The sequence below is a fragment of the Panthera onca genome, chromosome E1 (genome assembly GCF_046562875.1).
Source record: "Panthera onca isolate mPanOnc1 chromosome E1, mPanOnc1 haplotype 2, whole genome shotgun sequence".
Lineage (NCBI taxonomy): Eukaryota > Metazoa > Chordata > Mammalia > Carnivora > Felidae > Panthera > Panthera onca.
Window position 1 is genome coordinate 10,677,026 of NC_138352.1, and position 24,241 is coordinate 10,701,266.

Sequence of the window (24,241 nt, forward strand, 5' to 3'; positions counted from 1 at the left end):
GGACATAACTGAAAAATGAAAAGCTAAACACTTAGGGGTGCCTGCGTGGCTCAGGTGGTTGAGCGTCCAACTCACAGTTCAGCTCAGGTCATGATCTCATGGTTCCGTGGGTTCGAGCCCTATGTCAGGCTCTGTGCTGACAGCTTGGAGCTTGCTTGAGATTCTCTCTTCCTTTCTGTCTCTGCCTCTCCCAAATAAATACATACGTACATACATAAATACTTTGAAAATTAAAAAAAAAAAACAAAAAACTAAACACTTAAAGGGTCACCTAGATGGCTCAGTCAGTTAAGCTGCCGACTCTTGATTTTAGCTCAGGTCATGATCCCACAGTCAGTTTGTAAGTTTGAGCCCCCATGGGGCTGTGTGCTCACAGCGTGGAGCTAGCTTCAGATCTTCTGTCTCCCTCTCTCTGCCCCTCCCCTGCTCATATGCGCATGCTTTCTCTCTCAAAAATAAATATTTTTTAAAAAACCTTTTTTAAAAAAGCTAACCACTTAAAAATTGTGTGGGATGTGAGTTATATCTCAGTGAAACTGCTACAAGAAAAAGGGTTTTGTTTTTTTGTAATTTTCTAAATACCTTTAAATGGGAATAGTAAGGAAAGGTTGCGATCCACCAACTTTTTTTCTAGAAGTGAGACCAGTCATTAAAACACTCTTTTTTTTTTAAAGCTTATTTACTTCTGAGAGAGAGAGCAAGAGAGAGAGTGTGAGTGGGTGAGGGGCAGAGAGAATCCGAAGCAGGCTCCATTCTCTGAGCTGTTAGCACAGAGCCCGACGCAGGGCTCGAACTCAAGAACCACGAGATCATGATCTGAGCCAAAGTCGGTAGCTTAACCGACTGAGCCACCCAGGGACCCCTACACTTTTTTTTTTTTTTTTTTTTTATGTTTACTTATTTATTTTGAGAGAGCACGAGCAGGGGAGGAGCAGAGAGGATCCCAAGCAGGCCCCACGCGGAGCCTGACATAGGGCTTGATTTCACGACTGAGATCACAACCCGATCCAATATCAAAAGTTGGACATTCAACTGACTAAGCCACCCAGGCACCCCATCAGCCCACTTTTTCACATCAATTCCCGTGGAGCTAGATAGAATAAAATCAGAGATAGTACATTATAGTAGCAATAAAAGTATTTGTAGCTATTGAATAAAATACCATGTAAGCGGTTTCTTTCCAGTTAGACTCTGGTGGACGGAATACATGCTGTGCTCTTTACGTGGGTCAGAAGGAATAATGAGTTCCCATTACAGTCGTCACGATTTTTCACCCAGTACGGGATGAGGGCTTAGTGGTAGTCAGGATTTGGTAGCATTCCTTCTGTCAGCACCCAGGAAGTCCCTAGGCTAAGGACAAGGGTGGTGGCACCCACTTGGTTGTATGATTAAGTTTTCAGGACCAGTTGTTCCATTCAGATCAACTCAGACATTACTCACTGGAGCAGTAGGGCCTCTGGAGCTGTTGGCCCTGATCGTTATAGTTAAAAGGTAATAACTTCTGGCTGTCTTCCCCTTAAGTTGAGAGCTTAACACTTCGTTTGCCCTGTGACCTGCTACAGAGTCATCCCTGAAGAGGTCTTTTTCCTTCTTGGTCTTTGATGTTGGCTTCCCCGGTGGTTGAACCAGAGGCTTCCTAGAAACTGTCATTATCTGCTGCCTCTTAGTCGAGAAGGAGATCAGAAGTTGGGAAGCAGTTATAACTAGGCTTTAGAGTCAGATAGACTTGGGTCTGGGTCCCAGCATTGCCACTTCCTGGGCAAGAAGCTGCTTTGTTGTGCTTTGCCTCGGTTTAGTCATCTGTAAGATGGGAATAATAACATCTGCCTCGTGGGGTTACTGGGAGTTTTGGATAACGTATGTTAGTTTTTAGTGAGTTCTCTTGTTTAGGGTGTGTGAACGAGAATGTGTACTTGGTCCCTCCATCTTGGTTTTGTCATCCTACCTTCTCCCGCGTTCTGCCTCCCATATGTACCCCATAATGCTTTTGAGTGCTGATTAGAAAAAAAAGTTACAGCATGACTCACCCAGGACCAGAGAAGGAAATGGCCCTTGACCATTGCTGGATTGGGAGCCATCCACTCTTCTTGCTGGAAGTTGTAATGTGACCTCTGAACTGCTGAGAATGCTCAAGCCTTCTTAACATTTCACGTTTCCTCGTTCTCGTCCCGATGAATGGCCAAATGGCCTTCTTTAATCAGGCTAGGGTCGCCCTCGCGCAGGTGGGAGACAACAGAATTTCCATGCTGAGGAGAACACCCCCCAGTACACGCTCCCAGCCGGGGTCTGTGGTTCTAAGTGGGGACCTGATATAAGAAGCAGACGCGACTGAGGTTGGGAGAGGGGGAGAGTGCACGCTATGGAAGTAGCTCTTTTGTTGTCCAGACTGAAAGAATTCCAAGCTACGTCCTGTGTCGAGCTGCCTTCCAAAGAAGGCCGGGCTGCATCTTAAGCTGAACACTGCTGGTGGAAAGGGAATCGCTGCAAGTGATCTCCGGCAGAGGGGAACGGCCGTTAGTCTCCCTCTGCCCTCCCCTCCCCTCTTGGCTCCACCGAACTGCCAGCAGGGCCCTCTTGACTGCACTCGCTCCTAGTCACCTGAGGATCAGACTCCCAGCGGCCTCACCCCGCTCCTTGTGGTTCTGTAGCCGGGGCCTGCGCATGCCCGGTCGGCCCGCCTTCGGCCATGCAAGCCCCGGCGTCGTTCTCCCCTCCGGGCCCACATGCCATGGATTACTAACCAAGGTGTGGCTGGGTGCCTCCTTCCCTAGTTAAGATTTATCTTTTTGAAAAATTCTCTGATGCAGAAAGCAAGCTGCCCGCCCTTCCCTTCAGGAACCAGCACTTCCCACCTTCCTTCTGTGTTCTGATCCTTGTCTCCTGAAATACTGCCGTGCAATTTCTGGGTTCAGTGTTCGGTAGAATTTTGCTCATTTGCATTCCTAACTTTGGAGTCAGGTACATTTTTTCTAAGCAGTGCCTGAAAGATACTGGCTTTCCTTTTGGCCCCGTAGATGGTTCATTCCTGTTCCTGCCAGTGTGTGGATGGAGACCAGTTTGCATTTCTAATCTCCTGGCTTTCTGATATCTCAGTAACTTTTGCCTTATATCTTAATCTCACACCTCAGTTTGGTGGCTGACCTCTCAAGCAGGATAGTGCTGTTGTGATTTGGTGGCCGTGGTATGTGTCACAAAGACTTCACTTTTCTGCCCCCAGCCTCACAAAGCTGTTTCCCTTTGTCTTGGCTGGCTCCAAATCCTCCCACCCCTGCCCCCAGATAACAACCTGAAGCACAGAGACACTGTTTTTGTGGAAAACCTTTCAGAAAAAAGTGCACCCTGGCCCACCACTGAAGGCTTAATTCAAAGTCTTGATGTGAGGTGACCTCTGTGCCTAAGCACAAGCCTACCCAGACACCCTAGGTGTTAAGAGAGGAACGGAATGGCCCTCTCTGAACATCTTCTGCGACTTTCAACAAACCCAGAATCTTCACGTCTTGACTCAAATGTGAGATTACACTTGGGATAGTCCGATAACAAAGGCTCCCCTTTGGAGATGGCTGCTGGCCAGAGCCTCGTGTTGACATCGAAGTCTGGTTGGTTCCACGTGGCCGAGCGTCACACCGCACAGCACCGTCGGCTTTGTTGAGCTCGGTGTTTCAGAAGAAACCGTTCCCTCTTTTCTTCAGTCTACGAGGCCAGTTCTAGGGCTGGCTTCATTTGTCTGAGCGGGTGCCTCTTTCACCCTTTCCTGTAGAAACTTCTGCTTGGGGAACTGAGTCTTTCCCATCGGTGAGCTGGGGGTGAAGGTGAGTCTGTTGGATCCAAAGTGACCCCGCCAACTTGCGCCCATTTTTCTGATAAATTGAGTGTCTCCATCCCCAGGTAGGCAGTGTGCCGTGGCAGTGACCCAGTCCTGGCCAACAGGATACAGCTAAAGGAAACGTGCTGGCGACCGGCTTTCTCGAAGGCTCCCCTGTGTGTGGTGTGGGGTAAAACCGGGCACGGACGCTGGGCATCCGTGCCATGGAGGGCTATCTCCTTGCAGCGTGGGGCTCGGTGACTTCTCCTGAGCCCGGGGATTACTGACAGCCCTCAGCACGCCCCGCCCTTGTCTGTCAAACCACAGTAACTTTTTTCCTGCAGCTTGGAGGTGTTTTGACAAAAGTTCCAGCGTTGCTGCTTTCTCGGCACCTGAGCTGACTCCCACGCGTGTGTCAGTTTGATGCCGTCAGGGGGGCTTCCTGGGCCCACTAGTCGTATCTGAAGCCGCAGCGTTGTCCACTCACACTTCATGGGGCTGTGATGACAGCGAAGTGATGTTTCGTTGAAGTACTTAGCGGAACACCCAGGATTTCTCCCCAAGATCGGGTTGTGTTCACATCGTATCCCCAGTGTTTGGCCCGTTGCCTGGTACGTAATAAAGGCTCAATCGATTATTTGTGGAACAAATAAACGGACTAACTCTACAGTAATTCTGTCTTTTGTTTCAGGATTGGGAGCGACAAGCTAGATTTAAGGGTTTTTTAATTCAGTATTGATGCCCCCACCACCTTCTTCCTTCTGCCTGTCATCAGCCTTGTATCACACGTCTGGCCCCTTCTTAGTTCCTGTCCTGCTGCCTCCCTTTCCGACATTGAGTTGCACATTGGAGCTGACTGGGGCCTAACTGGAGTCTAGGGGGACAGCACTGCAGCTGAAGGTGACTGTGAAACACCTAACCTGGGCTGAAAAACGGACCACTGGCCACTTAGAAAGGAGAGTATGTCTTTGTACGTGTGTGTACGCGCGCACACGCACGTTTCATCAGTGTTTGAGCACCTGTTGTGGGCAGGGCATTAACCTGCAGGTGCTAGGGACACAGTGATAACTAAGACAGTGAGTAAGAGCCCAGAATAGAGCAAGGTCCTCATTGGCCCGGTGCGGGTGGGGCAGATAAAGGCTTCCTTGAGCCGAGGACTGAGGTCTGAATAGGGCTTACTTTCAGCAACAGTGGGGAGGAGGTGTTCCGGGGAGGGCCTTTACCTGGGCCCTGCTCCGGCTCTGTGCTAGGAGGAGAAGGAGGGTGAAAGGGCCTGTTGGGAGTCTCCCAGGGCCTCAGGCCACAGTAAGGAAACTTTTTTTTTTTTTAAGTTTTATTTATTCTGAGACAGAGAGAGGCAGAGAAAGAGAAGGAGGGAGAGAGGTTCCCAAGCAGGCTCTGCACTCTCAGTGCAGAGGCTGCCACGGGGCTCGAACTCGTGAACCATGAGATCATGACCTAACCCGAAATCAAGAGTCAGACTTAACTGACTGAACCACCCAGGCGCCCCAGTGAGGAGTCATTTTTAAGTGAGATCTCACTAAGACTTAATAACTACTTGGGAAGTGCCAGGTCTGAGAGAAGAGAAGATTTAGAAGGCGTTGTTTTATTAATCTGTCTCCCCAGCTGCCACCTGCTTTTAAGATGTAGGATTACATCATCTATCAGAAAACGTAGTCCGTAGTGTTCTTCCCCCAGCAGCACGGAGAGACTGCCCTCTGCCCTCTGTTCAGAGTACTTCCTCTGTGCCTGATGCTTCCAAAGCTGGGGCAAAAAAAGCAACATTTAGATTTGGCAGAATCCAGCTGCTGGAGGCCACATTGCTTTGTCTCCAGTTGGACGCTGGACCTTTGAGCGTGCTTTGTGGGGCTGGCTCGGGAAGGATTGATGAAGTGTTGTTGGCTGTAAATAAACCTCCATTCTCTCTACCAGGATCTGGTACTTCTCTGCTGAGCAAATCCTCCCAGCTCAAATGGCAGCTTATCCCGTGTCATGGAGCCATATTGTTTCTACTTCCTTCCTCTGCTCCAGTCATAGTTTCTGGATGGCTGGACTTTTTTGTATTCTCTGCAGGGGAACCACATTCCAGACTCTACAGTCCCTGAGAACGAGGCCCCTGTTGTGGCTGCTGCGTTCTTACAGGTCTCAGACATAATTGATTAAGGAACCAAAATTGGCAGGTTCAGATCATTGTTCTTCGGGGCCATCCCTGGCCGGTCAAGGCCACTTCATGTCCTGCGCCCTAGGGAGGCTTTAGGCTCAGGTGAAGCCTGGGGAGGCTGGATGGGTGTGGACAGTCGGGAGGTGAGGCCTTGCCTCAGCATTTGTTTCTTTGACCAGCTCAGCCCTCCTTTCGTGCCTTTCCCGTGGTCTCACTTGGCTTCTTCAGAAGCTGTGCATTTTGTTTCATTTTTCTTTTTGTCTTAATTGGACTTGAACTGGAACGCTGAAGTGTTTACCTGGCCTTTTCTCCCAGGAGCTGCTAGGTGAGATGCTTTGTTTTTGCCTGCCTAGTGAACTGGGGGGAAACCTCTCGGCCTGCTGAGTCTGGGGGCCAAGCTCTCCTGTATACAGGTCTGTCCAGGTCTCTGGGCTGTGGGTTCCATGCCTCCCAGCTGACTCAGACTACAGTCTGGTGCATAGATCTGGCTGAGTTCATGACTTAAACCAACCATGACTTAAACCAGGGAATATCCACCTGGAGGCCAGAGGGTTGGATTCATACAAGTCAAGACAGGCACCCCCTGTGCGTTCCAAAACACCGCTTTGGGGCAAGAAAAGGAACAGTGGTTTCTTGTTGCTTTTTACTTATATCTTCACTGTTCCCTTCCTGCCTCCTTAAGGGCATAGTGAGAACCTATAGCCAATTTTTTAAAACTGCTGTCTTGAATGGCTGGCAGTTTAATAATGTGGACCTTCCGTCTCTCTCCTTAGCTCTGTCTTAAATGCTTCATCAAATGGTTTTCTTGGCTGGCTGCCAGGGTAACTAGCATGGGTGTTTGGTTCGTTTTGTACTGAATTCCTGGTATCTGAGGCATGTCTGGTAGGAGGGTGCCTCTCTGGGTCTTCATCTCAAGTGTGGACCACCCTTTGCCCTCAGTCCTGTCTTCCCCTGAGGCTGCTTTGATTGGATGAAACTTGCCTCAATGGACAGTTGAGCGTAAATGGTCCTGAAATTTATGCATCTTTGGGGTATTTGACAGCCATCCTCCGTGGTCTCACCAGACACCCCAACTCTCCTTCCTTGCTGACCTTCCTTCAGCATTGTTTGAAGTCCTGGAATCATCCCCCTTTGAAGAACCCGTGAGACTGTGGCTCCAGGCCCTTTATTGTGGAGCTTAATCAAGCCTCCTTCTCATGCTCAGGGCAAGATGTGGGGTTAAACTGCTTTAGGATCCAGAAGAACCTGGCTTGTTGGCTTTCTTCTTTGGGGGCACCTTTGCACAGTGACATGTGTCCGGGAGCTCAGCAGGCTCACAACCCGGCTTATTTGTGTCTGAGGAAAGAAGAATTATATTCTAAAGCCTAACAAGATGTGGCCACCAGGAGGCACAGATTCCCGTGGTCTCATCGTCTGGGGCCTTAGGAGTCCCACCAGTGTCTGTGACATGGAGGAGGGATCTGAACAACCACAGTTTGCAAAGTCTTTCCAGGAGAACTTTGTGCAGAACTACATGGCTTCCAGTCTGTGGTGGCTCATTTATGTTGTCACTTTATACACTTGATTCTCTTAAGGCCAGAGAATCTTGCACTTGAGTTAGATCGATGGTTCATAGGTTGGCACTTTGTTTGGAGGGATCATGGGGCTGAATTCCACTGCGGGGAGGGGGTTGTCCCTGGGGATGTTGAGTCTGGGATTGAGTAAGAGCCCATAGCTCCGTGGGGCTCCAGGTGCACTCTGGACACACCCCATCCGTGTATGTGTGTGCATGCGCACATGCGTGTTGTAACATTAAAAAAGCAAAAGACTAGACTAGTTAGCAAGTTGAAACCCACCGTCAACTTTATTCCTTTTTGTATTTGTGTAAAATGATCGATTTGAGGAATGAGGAACTAAGCCAAAAAAGGAAAGTCTGAGAGATGAAGGGATACCTCCCCGCTGGTGACTTTGCTCCATCTTTGGTTTTCTCCCTGAGACCTGACTCAGCAGCCTCAGCTCAGCCAGGCAAGAACCTTGTGAAACGTGGGAATCCCCGTCCCTCCCGTTGCTGGGGGCACAAGCTTTAGGAGGCCGCAGTGGCTGACAGCCTTTCACCCTGCCCCAGGAGCCTTCGGGTAAACAAGTATTTTCCTCTTACAAGAGACACTTCGTGTTTGGTGACTAACTTCCTGTGCCTCTGGAGTAGCCCCAGTAGCATTCCCACGTGGATATCGTGGATATCGTGCCTCCTTCCTCGGCCGGGCTGGCTGAGGGGCTGGCGCCCTGCGGTGCTTTGGGAAGGAGCCCCCAGGGAGCCTTTGAATAGTTAACGGTCAGTCCTTGGATGACCAGCCAACTGGCCACGGAGGGGAGGTAGGATGTACCCAATTGATGTTTTCCCACAATTAGTACCCAGAAAGCTGTCCCCTAGAGGGAAAATTTAAGGACCTTTTACAGCCCCACGTTTTGTTGCCGCCACACTCTTTTAACATTGGTTCCTCCGGAGTCACTGCTACAAAGGGATTGTTGTGGGGCCCCTGGAGACGGGCACTCTCTGTAGAGCAGCTGATTGATGACCAACCTGAATTCGGCGTGGCAGTCTTCCAGGCGGCCTCCCAACCCTTCTGTTCCCTAGCTCAGGCCTGCCTCCTCTTTGCCCACCTGACTGGCAGGGGGCGAGTAGCTGGAGGAGACAGGTTGCTAAGCAGCCTGGCCTGGACGCTATGCCTGTTTCGGTCGAATGAATAGCTGCAGTGTTCAGAAGAGCGAGGGGGTTTGGGCCTTTCCCAGAATCAGGAGGGACTTTTTGGGGAAGGGGGCTAAGAACTACCATTCTTAGCACAGAGCCATTGCATGGGAGGGCTTCTGGCATCTTCCTTTCTGAAATGTTAACTTGCTGTAACATTTCTTCCCGGAAGTAAAGTACCCAGAGCCCTGCTGCTGACTCCATGTGCCCATTTTGTTCCAGAGTCGTTACTGTCTTAGACACCTCCTCCCCCACCAACCAAAGAGAAAAGAAATGAGGTCCAGTAGCTTCCCCCGAGCGCAGTTTCTGCCACTGTGATCATTAGCATATCGTGCACTTGAGGCCCCTGATCTGAGCGTGTGTGAGGGGCCAGGTTTCCCCAGAGATGGGGAAGACAGGTATGTTGTTGCCGTTGGACATTTGGGGCAGTGGAATCAAGGGTCGGCCTTCCTCCCCACCCTGCCCAGGCTTGTTGCAGAGGCTGGGACCTTCGCCTTCTCCAGGGTGATCAGGTTTAAATGAAGCACTTACTCTGAGCAGTGAAATACAGAGCAAGTCCAGCAAAATGTCTGATAAGAAACCTTTGCTCTTAAGTTTCTGTACTCGGCCAGCACTGAAGGACCTGTAGAAGTGGGCGTTGCAGGGCGGAAGTTTGCACTAAGGATCAGAGAACGCTTTTCTTTGGAGAGATACAAAGCCATTGTAAAGAGCCAAGAGGTGAGCCAAGAGAGAAGCTGCCTCCGTGCTAGGGCCTTTCTGGGGGCCTGGTTCAGTCGCTTGTTAAAGGCACAGTACATGCCTGCTCCAGGGTTCCACCAGCTGGCCCGTTACGATAAAGTCTCTCTTTTTTTCCTTAGACTGAAAGTAAGAAAAATCTCTTGGGAGCAGGTAGTCTTTTGTGCTTTTAGTCTTGGGATTCTCATGTTACAAAGTTGCCACCTCTTGCTTCCTCAGTACTGGGTAGGGGTGGCAGTGTTCTGGGATGGCTGACCAGGCCCCAGGGGAGACGGCGGGCAGGGTCCAGGTGTACAGGTGACGAAGGCTGGCATTGGCTCTCCTTGGCATTGGGGGATATTGGTCCCCACTGGGGGCCGCGGAGGAGAGCCTGAAGCAGGCATCCAGAGCATCTTGGCTGCTCTCATAAAGGGGGAATAGGAGGTTCAGGGGTCCCAGAAGGCCGCCAAAGCATCGGCTCACTCTTAGGTTCTTTGTGTTGCTTTTACCTTTTCTCCTCCCTTAAAATCCTGAGTGGTTTCAGTGAAGAAAGTAACTGTGTGGGTCAGGAGCCCCGGGCTTACCTCCTTGTATTTATTTCTCTTCTGCAGGATAACCCAGAAGTAGAAAAGCGAGATCCTCAGGAATTAGTTGGTGAGTACCCCAGGGGGAGGCTCGGAGGCGGATTTCTGAGCCTTGCCCGGAGCAAACTGGCTTCCAGCCATGCAGGGCCTACCCCTGCATGGGGCTTCTCTCTGCTTCAGCCAAGGCAGCCGTTCTGCTGAGAGCCTGGTCTCTTCGTGTGCTCTCTCAGGGCCTTTGACATTTCCTAAGATGTCTGAGTAAGACGCCCAGGGAACAATTCTTCTTTGAAAATCATATTCATGGTGCATTTCACTGGGCTGTGGTCAGTTGCCAATGTTTTCAAGATGGATTTAGGGCCCCTTTCAGCTGGGAGCTTGTTCCAGTTGTGCCCTAGGCTTGTCCTCTGTCCTTGTACGCCCCCTCCCCGCTTTGCTGGCATATTCATGTACTCAAGAAGCAAATATGTGGCCTCTGCTGGCACTTTGCTCTGTCCCCAGGAGGGAACATGCCTCGTAGCCCCAGAGTCCAAGACCCTTTTGGCTTGTGGGCCAGGGCAGTTCTGTTTCCGAAAAGTGGCATCCCAGTCCCTATGCTAACTCTGGTCTCTTAATCCTTTTTTAGAAAGTACCTCGACTCTGTCAGTTTGGTCACTGACTTTGTAACAGCTCTGCCACAGCCTGTCCAAACGTCATGGAGAGGGCGACCCTCCCCTCCCTCCATGTGGTTAACTGTGACCATCTCTCCCTGCCTGCTCTGTTAATCTTCACAGAGCAGGGGTTCTGCTTCAAAGGCAGCCTACGGAACCTTCCCCTGTGCTTCCAGATGGAGGCTTTGTGGCCTGCAGGCCCTCGAGCCCATCCTTTTTTTGGACAGGATCCTCTCACGGGATATGGGAGGTGGAAACCTGTCCTGTGTTCCTAACTAAAAGGATGAAAATTACCCCATTACATTTGTTCTCTGAGCAAGGATTGGGTAGGAAGGAACCCTCAATAAGCAGCCTCAACCCTCAGCAGGATTCTGCCTTTAGCCCTGAGTGTTGTGTGTGATGAACACAGTAGGAGTCTTTCAAATCCTATAAAACCCAGAATTTTCCTAGACCTCAGAGTTCACTGCTTAGAAAATGGCCGTGTAGGGGACGTGCCAGCTGGCTTTGCAAACAGAGGAAGCAGAGCACAGTCTCCTCCCAGTGGGTAATGCACAGGGGCGTGTATGGATCGGAGCCTCAGTCTCCTGTTCCTTCCTGGCCTTACCAGTCCCTGCTGTAAACTACCAAGAAATGGGGGCTAGGGGGCTGTGGGGTCAGAGCAGCCGGGAGCCCAATGCAGCAGTGAGCTCTGCCCACAGTGCTCGGCAATCAGTGGAACTGGGGGGCACGTCAGCCACCTCCGCCCCAACTTCTACCTTTTCTCTCCTTGCCATTTTGTGAAAATAGTTTTGTTGAGGTGTAGCTTACATAGGGTGAGGTTTGCCAATTTTTAGGGTGCCATTTGATCAACTTTGACAGATCCGTGTAGTCACCTATAAACTATCAACTCTAACACCTATAAACTGTAAAACACTTCTGTACAGGGGTGCCTGGGCAGCTCAGTCTGTTGAGCATCCAACTTTGACTCAGGCCATGATCTTGCTGTTTGTGAGTTCAAGCCCCACATCGGGCTCTGTGCTGACAGCTCAAAGCCTGGAGCCTGCTTCAGATTCTGTGTCTCCCTCTCTTCTCTGCCCCTCCCCCTTGTGCGTGCTCGCTCACGCGCTCTCTCTCTCTCTCTCAAAAATAAACATTAAGGGGCGCCTGGGTGGCTCAGTCAGTTAAGCGTCCGACTTCGGCTCAGGTCATGATCTCACAGTTCGTGAGTTCGAGCCCCGTGTCGGGCTCTGTGCTGACAGCTCAGAGCCTGAAGCCTCCTTCAGCTTCTGTGCCTCCCTCTCTCTCTGCCCCTCCCCTGCTCATGCTCTGTCTCTCTCTGTCTCAAAAATAAATAAACATTAAAAAAAATTTTTTTTAAATAAATAAACATTAAAAGAATTTTTTAAGATCCACTCCTTTGTAAAGTTTTTTTTTTTTTTTTAATATTTGTTTTTGAGAGGGAAGAGTGCATGAGAGCAAGGGAGGGGCAGAGAGAAGGACAAAGGATCTGAAGCAGCTCTGCACTGACAGCAGAGAGCCCAATGTGGGGCTCGAACCCACGAACTAGAAGATCATGACCTAAACTGAAGTTGGACTCTTAACCAACTGACTCACCCAGAAGCCCCATGAAACACTTCTGTCACTCCAGGGACGCCTGGCTGGATTGGTCAGTGGAGCGTATGACCCTTGATCTCCGAGTCATGACTTCAAGTCCCACACTGGGCCTAGAGCTTACTTAAAAATTCATTGACTAATTACTGTTTAAAACAATTAATTTCCTTCGCTCCAAAATGTTCCTTATACCTCTCCTCACAGACGATTTCCTCCCTGGGCCTCTGGCAAGCAGTGTTGTACCTTCTTCACTACAGTTTTGCCTTTTTTAGAATTTCATAAAGAGCAGGATTTCTCAGCCTTAGCACTATTGACCTTTTGGACCGGATAATTCCTTGTTGTGGGGGCCTGGCCTGTGTTTTACACGGTGTTTTAGCATCCTCGGCCTTCTGGATGCCAGTGGCACTCCCCTCCCTCTGCCACATGTGACAAGGAAAAACGTTTCTAGACGTTGCCTAATGTCCCCTTGGGGAACGTAATTGCCCCCAGTTGAGAACCACTGACAGAAATGAAAGTGCCATCTTACTTTTTGTCTGGCTTCCTTCGCTTCCCATATGGTTTTGAGATCCTTCTGTGTGATTGAGCGTATCCGTAATTTCGTTTTATCGCTGAATACATTATTTTCTTGTAGGATTTACCGCCACAATTTAATCTGTGCACCACAGTAGGTATTGGAGCCTCATAGTCTCGTTTGCTCCTACTGTTTCTCACTCAGGAGGTAGTCGTTGAGGTCTGCCTGAACTCAGCTCCTTTTGTTAATAAAACGCCTCTGGAGATAGGACTCTCGGGTTGCTCCCCTGGTATGGGAAGCATTTTCCTATATGTAGGTGGCTCCAGGTTTTGTTTTCTTTTTTGCAATTAAAAACAAATTTTTATGTGTTTTATTTTCTATTTGAGAGAGACAGAGCACGAGCAGGGAAGGGGCAGAGAGACAGAGACAGAATCCGAAGCAGGCTCCAGGCTCCGAGCTGGTGAGCACAGAGTTCGATTCAGGGCTCGAACTCAAGAGCAGTGAGATCATGACCTGAGCCGAAGTCAGACGCTTAACTGACTGAGGCACCCAGGCACCCCTTTATTTTTTTTTATTATTTTTTTTTTTTAAGTGTATTTATCTATTTTGAGAGAGAGAGTGAGCAGGGGAGGGACAGAGAGAGGGAGAGAGAATCCCAAGCAAGCTGTGTGCCATCAGCCCAGAGCCCGATGCAAGGCTCAAACTCGCGAACCGTGAGATCATGACCTGAGCCGAAACCAAGAGTCGGACACTTAACTGACTGAACCACCAAGGGGCCCCTAGGTGGCCCCCGTTTAATGGAGCGAATGAAAGCAGAGCAGCTGACTCGGGTTCCTCCGACACTGTGGCCGCTTGACAGCACTGAGCACGCGTGGCCAGTCTGTCCCCTCCAGGCAGCCAACGGATGCCCCCTCGTCATGCCTGGAACTGTGGCCTGACGCGGTAATCCAGTCGGCTTCTCCGTGTCTCTGGTGAACTAGAGCGCACTCCGCTGCCTCCTCCCCTCCCCACAGTACCCCCCAGGCACTGCTTCTCTCCCCACCATTACGTAAGCCCAGCCGACTAGCTGGTCCTGCTCAGATTCGTGCCTGGCCGTCACGGATACCATGACCGTTTTTGGCTTGGACGTGCACGGGGTGAGTCACCGAGGTAGACTTCTGAGATCCTGAGTACGGCTGCCCTTCTAGAATGCCCCCAGTAGACCCCAAGGGCAGCCACAGTACTGGGAGCTGCCCCCAAGGGCCTGGGCACCTTTCTCCATGGATTTCCTGGGAGGATGGTTTGAGGCCTTGTGGCCGCCCACATCACCATATGTATGTGGGGTTGATGTCGTCTACTTTAGATCATCCTGGGACTTAGGAAAGAGTCGCTGAAGGATGGCTCCTGAAATCAGTGAAGGACGCCGTGGGAAAACTTTTATCTAATTCTCTGACTATATCCCTTCACTTGCCAGTTACTGCGGAGGAGTTCTTTTGTTCTAACCGGGGAGCTCAGGAGGGGCCCTGTCACACTATATACTGTTTGAGTCCTAGTGTGGTTGGGTTGCTGTGGCAACAGTGTCACACCCTGTTTTTCCAAAAGGCTTTCCTGGCAAATGCCAAAGGGCATTCTTTGTCTCTCCATCACATGCACACATACATCCTCCACCCCTTCTTGTGCCCAAAGACTGCCCAGGCCCTCCTTGCTTCTGCCGTCCGGAAATAACGAGGGCCAGCTCACCCCAGCTCATTCCACTTTGAGCTGGCCTCTGCAGCCTGCGTGAGCCTCAGGCTGAGACGGAGGGAGAAGCCAGGACGAGACTTGAACTCTAGCCAGATGATGGGCGCCACCATCGCTGCAGGCGTCAGGAGACAGAAGGTGCTGGGCAAAGAGGAGCACGTAGGCCCCTGGCGGAAACCACTCCTAGGCCGCACTGGTGTCCCGGGTCCACAGCAGGACATGTCGCCCCGTGTCGGTCCTCGGGCCTTCACCCAAAATGGCACGCCTAGCGCTCTGTTCTCCGGGCACGTCCAGTGAGAACCCACTGCCGGCCGTGGGAGTCTGCACGCATAGCGCGTTATGAGACTCCGCCCCAGCCTCGGTGCAGGGTGTTTCGCAGCAGTTGAGACTGGCAAAGCCCGTGGAGCCATACCCTCGGCCCTTCTCGGCACTGAGTTCTTCGTAGTAACAGCACAACTCAGTGGAGATCAGAGCACCTTATCTGCTAAGAAAACATTAACCCGGCCCCGGTAGAAAAGAAGGCGAAGGCTGTGCTAGGCTCTCATCACGCCGTCCCGGCAGCCACTCAGGGCTAAGAGATAGTATGGCCCCGGGCCTGGCACACAGTGGGTACCCCGTAAGTACTTGCTGGGTGTTCTTGGTGCTGGTTTGTTCATTCTTTCCCTTCATCCTGCCCCACCCCACTCCGCCTGCTGTTCTCTCATTGTATGCTCCTTTTCATGAGAGAATGTTTTCAAGAGCGCAGACAGAATCTTACAACAAACAGTGCATTGTCTGAGTGACCCAGAGCACGCTCTGCGGGCCCAGGGTGGCCAGAGGCTACAGGGAAGGGAGCGGAGAGTGGGAAACTTGGGTGGGCAGTGGCCGATTGCTGAGGGAACTAGCCCTCGGGAGTTGTGGTTCCTCACATCAGAATCAGGCCCTTTGTTCCCAAGAACTAGGCGGACCAAAAGAGAGTTGATTGGTTTGTTTTTAAAAGACTAAGCTAATAAGCAGCAGGTAATGTTTGAAATATTTATGCACAGGGCGGTTTTGAATGCTTTGAATCCCAGAGCCTAGGGAACCCTGAACTCTGTTTCTCCTGTATCTTGGGTCGGATGGCCTAAGGTGAGAAGGATGACATACCAAGCAACTCTGCGAGTTTCCAGAATCCTGGGACGGTGTTGTAGGAACACAACCGGGCGGGCTGGAGCTGGCTCACTCCGTGAGCCAGTGATGCTCTCCCCACCTGGGCCTCGGTCCAGCGACGAGAGAACGAATACCCCGGAATCTGGCAGACGCTGTAGACCACAGCTCTTCCCCTCCTCACCTCCCACCCCCCAGCTGGCTGTTAAACGTTTACCAGCACACCCTTTCCTTCGAAGTTAACTGCTGGACTCCCCTCTTCCCCCGGGTTGGCACATGCTGGTTCCTTCTGGTCATTTGATCTCAACTCAGATGACACCCGCAGAGAGGCCACTGGGAACACCATTGTACCGTTTCATAGCCTTTATCTCTCCTGGAAAACGTATGTGCCCTTTTTTTTTTTTTTTTTTTTTTTTCCTTTTTAAACTCCATGTCTGGCCCTGATCCTTCCCCCGCCCGCAGCCATCCCCTGACATCCACACTCACAGAATTTTTCTCTCTCTGTCCTCCCACAGCCTCCTTTTCTGAAAGAGTCCGGAACATGTCGCCTGATGAAATCAAGATCCCACCTGAACCCCCGGGCAGATGTTCAAATCACTTACAAGTAAGTACAGAGCTCGGCTGATGAGGCCTGTGTAGATGAGAAAGCCTGGGTCAAGCGTCTCGTTTGGTCCGACTTGAAGAGCCCTTCCGTAAAAGAAACAGCCAGGCGGGCAGGAGCGTGCAGTCCTGGTTACCTCTCTTAGCCTGCCATCAGGAGTTCGCTCTGTCCCCGCCGCCACCCTCTGCCTCATCACCTGATGCTGTTCTAGCCGGGACCCCCTGGCTCGCCCTCAGGTCTGAAGCCGAGGCAGAGAAAATAAGGTACCTTGCAAGCAACCCAGCTGAGCCAGTGGGGACCTTTGCCAAGAGACTGAGGGACCATTAAAATGTAAGATAAACAATGTAGAAACACCCAAACACAAGCATTTCTGTGCCTGAGATTCCTGTGCTCCTATTCCTGACGTGGCAGTTCACCAGCTTGTCTGACAGAATCGCAGACAGATGTGGCCTGAAGTTCTGAAATCCCAAGGAGACAGACTATTTCGTGCAGTTACTCCGTTGAGAGCAGGACCCGGGGGGGGGGGGGGGGCCTGGGGTTTGCACCTCCTTTTCAGCCCCTATGATTGTTTCCCCTTGTCCTCTGGGGGTTCCCCTGTGTGTGGAACCTTGCAACAGACCATAGGGCAGACACCCAGGGCTGCCCACTAGTGGCATCGGGTCCACCTGCTCTACCTCTCATCCCACAGATTCTGCTGGTGCCTCTGGCCACACCACAGGCCCATGGCACCATCCTGACGGATAGATGACTAAGGGGACCCGGGGCTCTGGAATGCAGCTGGCTGGGCAGGGCCAGAGTCGGGGCTGGGGGCACAGTACAGATTCTCTTCCTTTCCCAGAAGTCTCCTCCCTTTGCTGAGTTGTCCACCCCCCCCAGGATAGCATCTCCCCTCCCTGCCAGGCAACAAGCCGCAGCCTGTAAGGACAGTCTGGCAGACAGAGACAACCGGCTGGCTCAGCCTTCAAGTTCAGTGTATTTCTCATTTTTAGATTCTCCTAATCGTGGAAACCACGACATCAAGTGAACGTTTTAGTTGACTTGAAATGGGAGAACCCATCTGATGGCCCAGAAAACCCAGAAAAGTAATCTGTAAGATACAGGTCACCCTCCATTTGCCAGGTCTTCTGTGGAAAGCCTCCCTTTGCCCTCGAAGAGATAACGTTGAAGTTTGTGGCTCTTGGTTGTCTCTTCCGTGGTAAATGTATTACAAACCTCTCTCTGCACTTCAGTGCTTCCTCTGGCCAGTCTCGGCAGAAAGATTCAGCCTTCTGACAAAGGGAGTGGATCACCTCTCCTGATGTTCCCAAAGGGTGTCACACAGGACCTCCGGCCCTGCCCACCTCCTGTCGCAGGTGAAGAGTGCCCCAAATGTTTTCCTTCTGGAGAGTCTGTGCCTTTAGCCGCCGCTAGTGGGGGAGGCTGCAGAGAGACCTTGCCCTGGGCCAGCACCAGCCTTGCTGGGTAAGACTGGTCCACCTCACAGGTGGCTGGCTCTGTCCTGAGACTCGGGTGTCTGGGGCCTCTTCACGTGCTGGAAAGTGTGGAGGCCATCTGCTGCAGGGATCATCTGTGGGCCTTGAGATACCTGTGGGACTGGTCTGCATTCCTGCCAGGTGACCCTCCTATTGCCGATTGAGAGCCAGAGAGCAGGGGTTTTGGGGGCGGGGGGAGTTCTAATGAGATGAGCTCTTGACCCCTGACAGTGCCTCTTCATAAAGTGGTGGGGACTGGCCATCTGTGAGCCTCCCTACAAGGGACACCGTAGGAAGCTTATGAGACCAAATCCAAAAAACTCTACTCCTGCCTTCCTCCGCAAGAACTTAGCCTTCCCAGGTCTCCCACTGAGGACTTGACCCGGTGTTTAAATTCAAAACCAGCATGGAGCCCCTGCCCATCCACTCTTTGCCTGAATCCTCTTTGGATGATTCAGGAGCTGATTCACAGGTGGGGATACGTTCGTTGTCTTGTCCACGGTTTCTCTTCCTCGACCTTTTACCACCCCCTCTGCCAGCCATCCAGAGGGAGAAAGCAAAACAAAAACAGACTGATCTCAGTCTGTCTTATTTGCGCTCCGCGCCGGTCACAGGCTGGGTGGAGAAAGACAGTGTGGCTGGAGTAGGGCTGCGCATGGCTCTGTGGGTCTCCTGTGACCAAGTGTCCCCACACAGCACGTGTGACCACAGACTGGGATTGTCGGTGGTGGGGTGGCGTCATAAGTGCCCTTCTGTTTCTCCGCCTAGGACAAGATCCAGAAGCTTTATGAGCGGAAGATAAAGGAGGGAATGGATATGAATTACATTATCCAAAGGAAGAAAGAATTTCGGAACCCCAGGTGAGTTTCCCGTGGGCCTGCAGGGTCAGTTGAGTCGCTGATGTTGGACTGGGGACTGGGATGCCCCCGTGGAGGTGGCAGGGTGAGGCTCGGCTAAGATCCCCCCTCTGTCCAAAGGGGCCATTGCCCAGACTGCAGTAACACGGAAGCCAGGGTGTGGAGTGGATGCTGAGAGACCCGAGCTGGGCTGGAGGAGGCCTGGCCGGGTTCTCTTGCCCGCCCTGCTCCTAAGGCACACAGCCTCACAACGTCTCAGTTTCCTCATCTCTATAATGAGGGAATTGGACTAGGCAATTCCCGTGGGTTCCTCTTTCACTTCCAGAATGTCACTGATTCTGCGTACAGGTGACAGGTTTTGCGAGCAGAGCTGTGTCTGGGTCTTACTCTGTCCAGGGTCTGAGCAGGTGGCGCACCTGGGAAAGTCTGGTATGGTGGTGACCTCAAGGACGTGCCCCGGCCCTTATGTGGGCCCAACCCGGCCACACAAACTGAGGGTCAGATGTCTAGATAAGACCAAAAACAAAAACAAAAAAAAGCCCACGGCCCTTACCTGGACACCATACCTGTCCTGGCTAACGGTCCATCTCTCTGGGAGTGGGGAGGACGACGAGTGACTTCGTGTCAGGCCAGTGGACGTTTCCCGTTCTGTCGGGAAGCCTGTTTACAACAATCCAGCTGGGTTTAAAGGGTTCGTCTGAGCACAGGAACTAGACCGTTCTGGCCTCTCAAAATCAGGTGCCACACAGGCCACGGGACTAGGGCCTGCTCAGTGCCTTCTGGCATTTTTCTTTCAGCATCTATGAGAAGCTGATCCAGTTCTGTGCAATTGACGAGCTCGGCACCAACTACCCAAAGGTACGTCCCGTGTGCAGAGGCTGAGGGTTGAGGGGAGGATACCCAGGGCCCTGTGCTCACCTCGCTGGATTCAGCCTGGAGCTGCTGAAAGGCCCGTGTAGCGGCAGTGCTGGCTGAAGAGCACGGTTCCCCGCTCCCTTGTTGGGAGTCCCTGCTGCTCTGGAATAGTCCGGGGAGAGATTGCGGTGACAGACCCGGCCCCAAGCCCCAACTGATCAGTGAGAGTGGACTTGGCTGTGCTCTGATGGCACGGCCCGTCAACAGGTTCATCCCTGCTTCAAAGTCCCAAGAGCAAATTGGCCACCCCTTTGGCTAGAAACCCAGGATAACATCTGAGTCCCTATGCCCTTAGAGCAGGGGGAGTCCAGGCCAGGAAAATCCATGGAAAGATTCGGGGAGAAGGGACTTGGGTTTCTAAACCATTGGTCATCCAGTGACCCTTGCTGGCTGCAGCATTAACTCTTTCTTTCTCAGGATATGTTTGACCCCCATGGCTGGTCCGAGGACTCCTACTACGAGGCATTAGGTAGGTGGCCGTCCATCCATCTATCCTGTCTGTTCATCCAGTCAGTCAGCCAACATGTATTTCAGGGTCCCCACTGTGTCAGGCCGTGTCGGAGGAGGTAGGTATACAGTGTTGAACAAGACAGACCTGCTCTGACTCAGGAGGCTTATGATGCGGCACAGAAGGCAGAGCGGTCCTAGCAGTGAGCAGTGTTGGGGGACAGCGCCCAGGCAGGGCCATCTAGCCAGCCGAAGGGGTGGGACGGCCTTGCTGTGGGGGCCGTGTTCAAGACGAGGTTTGAAGACGTACAGAGGCCAGTCTGGCAGATGCAGACCGTGTCCCAGGCAGGGGGACGGAGTCTTCTGAGGCCGGTGAGAAAGCATTTTCTCAAGGGTCCCGGTAGGGAGAACTGGGAGGAATTACAGAGTCCGGGCCCTCGGATGACAGATCTGAATCGGCAACCCATGGGCCAGGTCTGGCCTGAAGATGTGTTGCGTTTGGCCCACACGTCTTATCTTGTTTTAACTTGAATCAGTTGCCAACGTTTTACCTCAAATCCGTAACGCAGCTGCTCTTGGTCAGTGGGAAGGTATTCCACCCTGGGCCTGCGTCCCCGTCCCCGCACAGTGACAGTCAGCTAGGGCTCGGGGGCAGCTCACCCCTCCAGACGAGGTCCTTTACATCTGAGGCCTCTGCTCTGTAGCTCTAAGGCCGCTTCCCTTTGCTGGTCACAAAAGGACGGTGAGACTGTGCGGCCTCGAGGCCACCTGCGTGCGGGGGTGGGGGCGTGACAAGTGCTGTTGTGGGGTCCCTCCGCCTAGAGTGTCTCTTCACGTGGGAGCTGTCCCAGGGCTGCTTTTGTTACAACTTCTCTGGTCTCTGTAGCTAAAGCCCAGAAGATCGAGATGGACAAACTGGAAAAGGCCAAAAAGGAGCGAACCAAAGTAAGTGGTGGACAAGGGCCCTGAAGGAAAAGGCAGGTGTCTAGGGTGTCGTTTCCCACCACCCCCCACCTTCAGCTTGAAGGTGCCTCTCGGTTACTTCCATTTGGTTTCTTGGGGTCTTGTGGTTTGCTGCGCGATGTCCTCCTTGGCCTCTCCCTTCCAGCTGCAGAGCCCCGGTGGCTTTCTCTTTAGTGTCATCAGTGTCCTCCCTGAGAGGTGTATTCCTTCCAAGAGTACTTACTTGGCCCCCAGATCGGATCTGCACAGTCCGCCTCAGTGCTTCCTTGCAGGTCCCATGTCTGGTGGCCGGGTGACCCCTCGTTTTAGGGCTCTGAGCACCACTTCTTCCCAAGCAGCATGTTCTGGATCCTTTGGGGAACGGAAATTTGGCTCTGAGACTAAATGAGACTTGTGCCCTTTGTGAGCAGTCTCCGAGACAGAACACTGGGCCTCGGGGCACCAGCTCTGCCCACCCTTGGTTTGGTCTGACCTCCTGCAGCAGCTGTGGCCTCCAGGATGTGCCCCTGACCCCTGAGCAGAAAGGCTGCCAGCCCTCTGGGAGCCGGTGCAGGGGCGATCGGGTCTTGTCGTTCTTAGCGCTTGGTGAACTGCCCCTCTCTCTCTATCCCTCCCCATTCCAAACCCCAGGCTTAGTGTGGGACGTGTCTGCGGCGCCTGGGGACCAAAGCTGCACTTCTCCCGTGCAGGTGGGTGCGCCTCCATCCCGGGTGCCGGGCGCAGTGGCGGGCCGGGTGCCCTGCACGTGCAGAAACTTGGAGACACCGGGAGCATTCCGTGTCAGTTTGGAGGGCTCTCCTCAAAATGGTAGAAGTCCCTCCAACGCCTCTCCCTCCCTCGGCACGACAGGGCTGCCTCCCAGTGCCTCCTGTGTATGGTGCCAGACTCTGCCGCCCGGGAGCAGACGCTGGCAGAGGATGCGGATAAACAGCTTGGCACGGGTTTTCTCTCTTTCCTCTTCCCCCTCCAGATCGAGTTTGTGACAGGCACCAAGAAAGGTACCACGACCAACGCCACGGCCACCACCACCACCACGGCCAGCACAGCGGTTGCAGGTAGCAGGCTGCCTCGTTTGGGGGAGCAGAGGCCACGGGGATCTGGGCCCAGGTTCCACCTTGCTGTGCTTCTTTCCTGACCTCAGAGTTTGTGAGGCCTCTCGGGAGCCTGGGGTGGGGTCCCCGGTTCACCGGCTGCCCCTCGCACTTCCGTGGCAGGCGGCCCCGAAGCTCTGACCGCCGCCTGCTAGAAAAGGCAGCGTCGCTCTTTGGTCTGTCTTGATCCTGACTCGTCCCTTGCCTTCCTCCAGATGCCCAGAAGAGAAAGAGCAAGTGGGATTCGGCCATTCCGGTGACAACGATAGCCCAGCCAACCATCCTCACCACCACGGCCACCCTGCCAGCCGTCGTCACGGTGACCACCAGTGCCAGCGGCTCCAAGACCACGGTGATCTCGGCCGTGGGCACCATCGTGAAAAAGGCCAAGCAGTGACCCGAGGGAGCAGCCCGGGTGGCTCGGACACTCTCCCTTCCATCGAGGGGAGGGGCCGCTCCAGGACTTGATGAGAGTGCGCAACCCGGGGACCGACGCGGCACAGAGGTGCCGCTTTGTATGTTTCAGGACTGGGATCTGCTCCCGCGACGCCACCCCAAGAGGAGCCTCCCTGTGTCATCCCGGCCGGGAAAAGGACATTGCCGCAGAGGAGTCGGGTCCTCCGGAGAGCGTCCGCACACCGCTTGGGGTCTGGTGCCCTGTTAAAAGTGCTATGTTCTTACATCTCAGCATCTTGGATGCAGTGGCCTCTGTTGTGGTCCGTTTTCAGGCACCTGTGGAAGTTCCAAGTGTCCTCTCCTCTTCCCTGTTGGAGTTATTACCTCAGGGTAGGTAACGGAGTGGCCGAAGCCTGTGGCGCCGTGTCCCGGCTGTCTGCTGCCCTGCTCCTGAAACCCGGCTGGTTATCAGACGAGAGCCGAGGCCTCTGCTCCCTTGGGGGCAACTGAGCCCTCTCGGACCACTCTTTGGACACACCCAGGCTTTTGAAGTCAGCCGGTTACCAGAAGGCCTGGGTTTGATCCCCAACCCACACAGCCAGAGGGGCCTCAGCGCCTGGCCGAGGTTGCCCCGGTCCTTCAGTGCCCGCCGAGCGCGGCCAGCAGGCTCCTTGCGGCGCGGGACATGACTCACCTCCTGCGCTGGCCGGCGGCAGCTCATTGTTTACGTGCGAGCCAGGCTCCTGGGAGGACCCTGCCACCCCACCTTTCCTGTGCCTGTTATCTCTGCCCCACAGCAGCATCTGGGCAGCGCCAGCGGCCGCCGGGCTCCTCTTGGGGCCAAAACAGATTTCCCAGCCGCCGTCGGCCCGAAAGCCGGGAGGAAATTCGCTTGCCTTTCTTGCTGTTTGGCAGCTCTCCGGTCCAGCGGAAGGGCTACGTGTCGGAGAGGGAAGCCGGGCCGTGAAGAGCCGGGTTGCTTCTGTGGCACGGGCAGAGCTTTAGAACGATGGTCCTCAAAGTGCACCTGGTAACTGTTGCATGACCAAAGGAGTGTGGTGATCCTGCCCTGCCGTCCCCGAAAGAAAAGTGGACTCACATTGGTCCCTTCCCCCCTCCCCCCAGCCACACACACTTGGGCACCAAGGGAGGTCCGTTGTCCCCCTCCCGTCCTCTGCTGGGACTTCGCGGCCCCGGAGAGGAGCTGCTGTGCCCTGAGTCCCAAGAGGGTCTCTGAAGGCTGGCTGCCCTGCAGCCTCCAGCAGGGGCACCTCCGTAGTGTGGGGGCTCTGGGGCTCGCGCGGGAGGCTGTGTGGCACAATGGGAGTGGCACTGGACGCAGACTCGGCCCCTCTGCCCCGGATCCTGGGTTAAACTTGAAGTTGTGTGTTGGTTGGTGTGTCTTGGGCCATTGTCTCTGTGAGTCCCCTCTGTCAAATCACCGTAATAAAGCTTTGTAAGGTGATTGTGAGGAGTCCGTGAGCTGATTTACGCAAGAGCTTTATAAACTGTAAGGGACCCTGCAAGTGCGTGTTGCTGGCCTGTCCAGTGCCTTCTTGCTTTAGACCAAGGACAGAAACTCCACGGCTGATAAAAAAAAAAAAAACTCCAAGGTCATGGCCCTTTGCTGTCCTCTGGGCACCCACTGCCCTCCCATTGAGCAGTAATGACCACTCACCCAATGAGTTGGGCAGCCCCAGGGTAGCCCCCCGGAAGCCTTGTGAGTTGGGTCAGGGTCTCTAATCCCTCTGAACTTTACTCTTATTGTAAAACAAGATTAGTGCCTGCCCACCTTAGTCCCACTGAGGGTGGCACGGGGTCAAATGACCAGTTTCTTTCTGTGGAAACGGTGTCACAGGCACTAGGCACCAAGTGGTTTCTGCCTGGTTTGCCCCTGCTCGCAGAGAACTCAGCCTGGTCA

The 24,241-nt window shown here is 53.1% G+C and overlaps 1 protein-coding gene and 1 long non-coding RNA gene across 4 annotated transcripts in view; one reads left to right on the forward strand and one right to left on the reverse strand.

The window, feature by feature from the left end:
• Nucleotides 1-23,785, forward strand: part of SAP30BP (SAP30 binding protein) — a 37,242-nt gene extending 13,457 nt beyond the window's left edge. For 2 of the 3 annotated variants that reach the window (XM_060645374.3, XM_060645375.3), the window contains 8 exons: nucleotides 10,014-10,056; nucleotides 16,094-16,182; nucleotides 18,420-18,511; nucleotides 19,306-19,366; nucleotides 19,841-19,892; nucleotides 20,757-20,815; nucleotides 21,804-21,888; nucleotides 22,140-23,785. In XM_060645374.3, the coding sequence (XP_060501357.1) occupies nucleotides 10,014-10,056; nucleotides 16,094-16,182; nucleotides 18,420-18,511; nucleotides 19,306-19,366; nucleotides 19,841-19,892; nucleotides 20,757-20,815; nucleotides 21,804-21,888; nucleotides 22,140-22,321 (663 nt within the window). In that variant the 3' untranslated portion in view covers nucleotides 22,322-23,785. Of the gene's footprint in view, nucleotides 1-9,282; nucleotides 9,406-10,013; nucleotides 10,057-16,093; nucleotides 16,183-18,419; nucleotides 18,512-19,305; nucleotides 19,367-19,840; nucleotides 19,893-20,756; nucleotides 20,816-21,803; nucleotides 21,889-22,139 lie in introns of all 3 variants that reach the window. The other variant, XM_060645373.3, reaches the window with a different exon arrangement.
• On the reverse strand, nucleotides 18,130-19,506 carry LOC132687318 (uncharacterized). Its single transcript, XR_009614045.3, has 3 exons — nucleotides 19,427-19,506; nucleotides 19,062-19,168; nucleotides 18,130-18,415 (listed from the first exon to the last, which is right to left on the reverse strand). It is a non-coding gene; the product is annotated as an uncharacterized LOC132687318 (long non-coding RNA).
• Nucleotides 23,786-24,241: the final 456 nt, after the last annotated feature.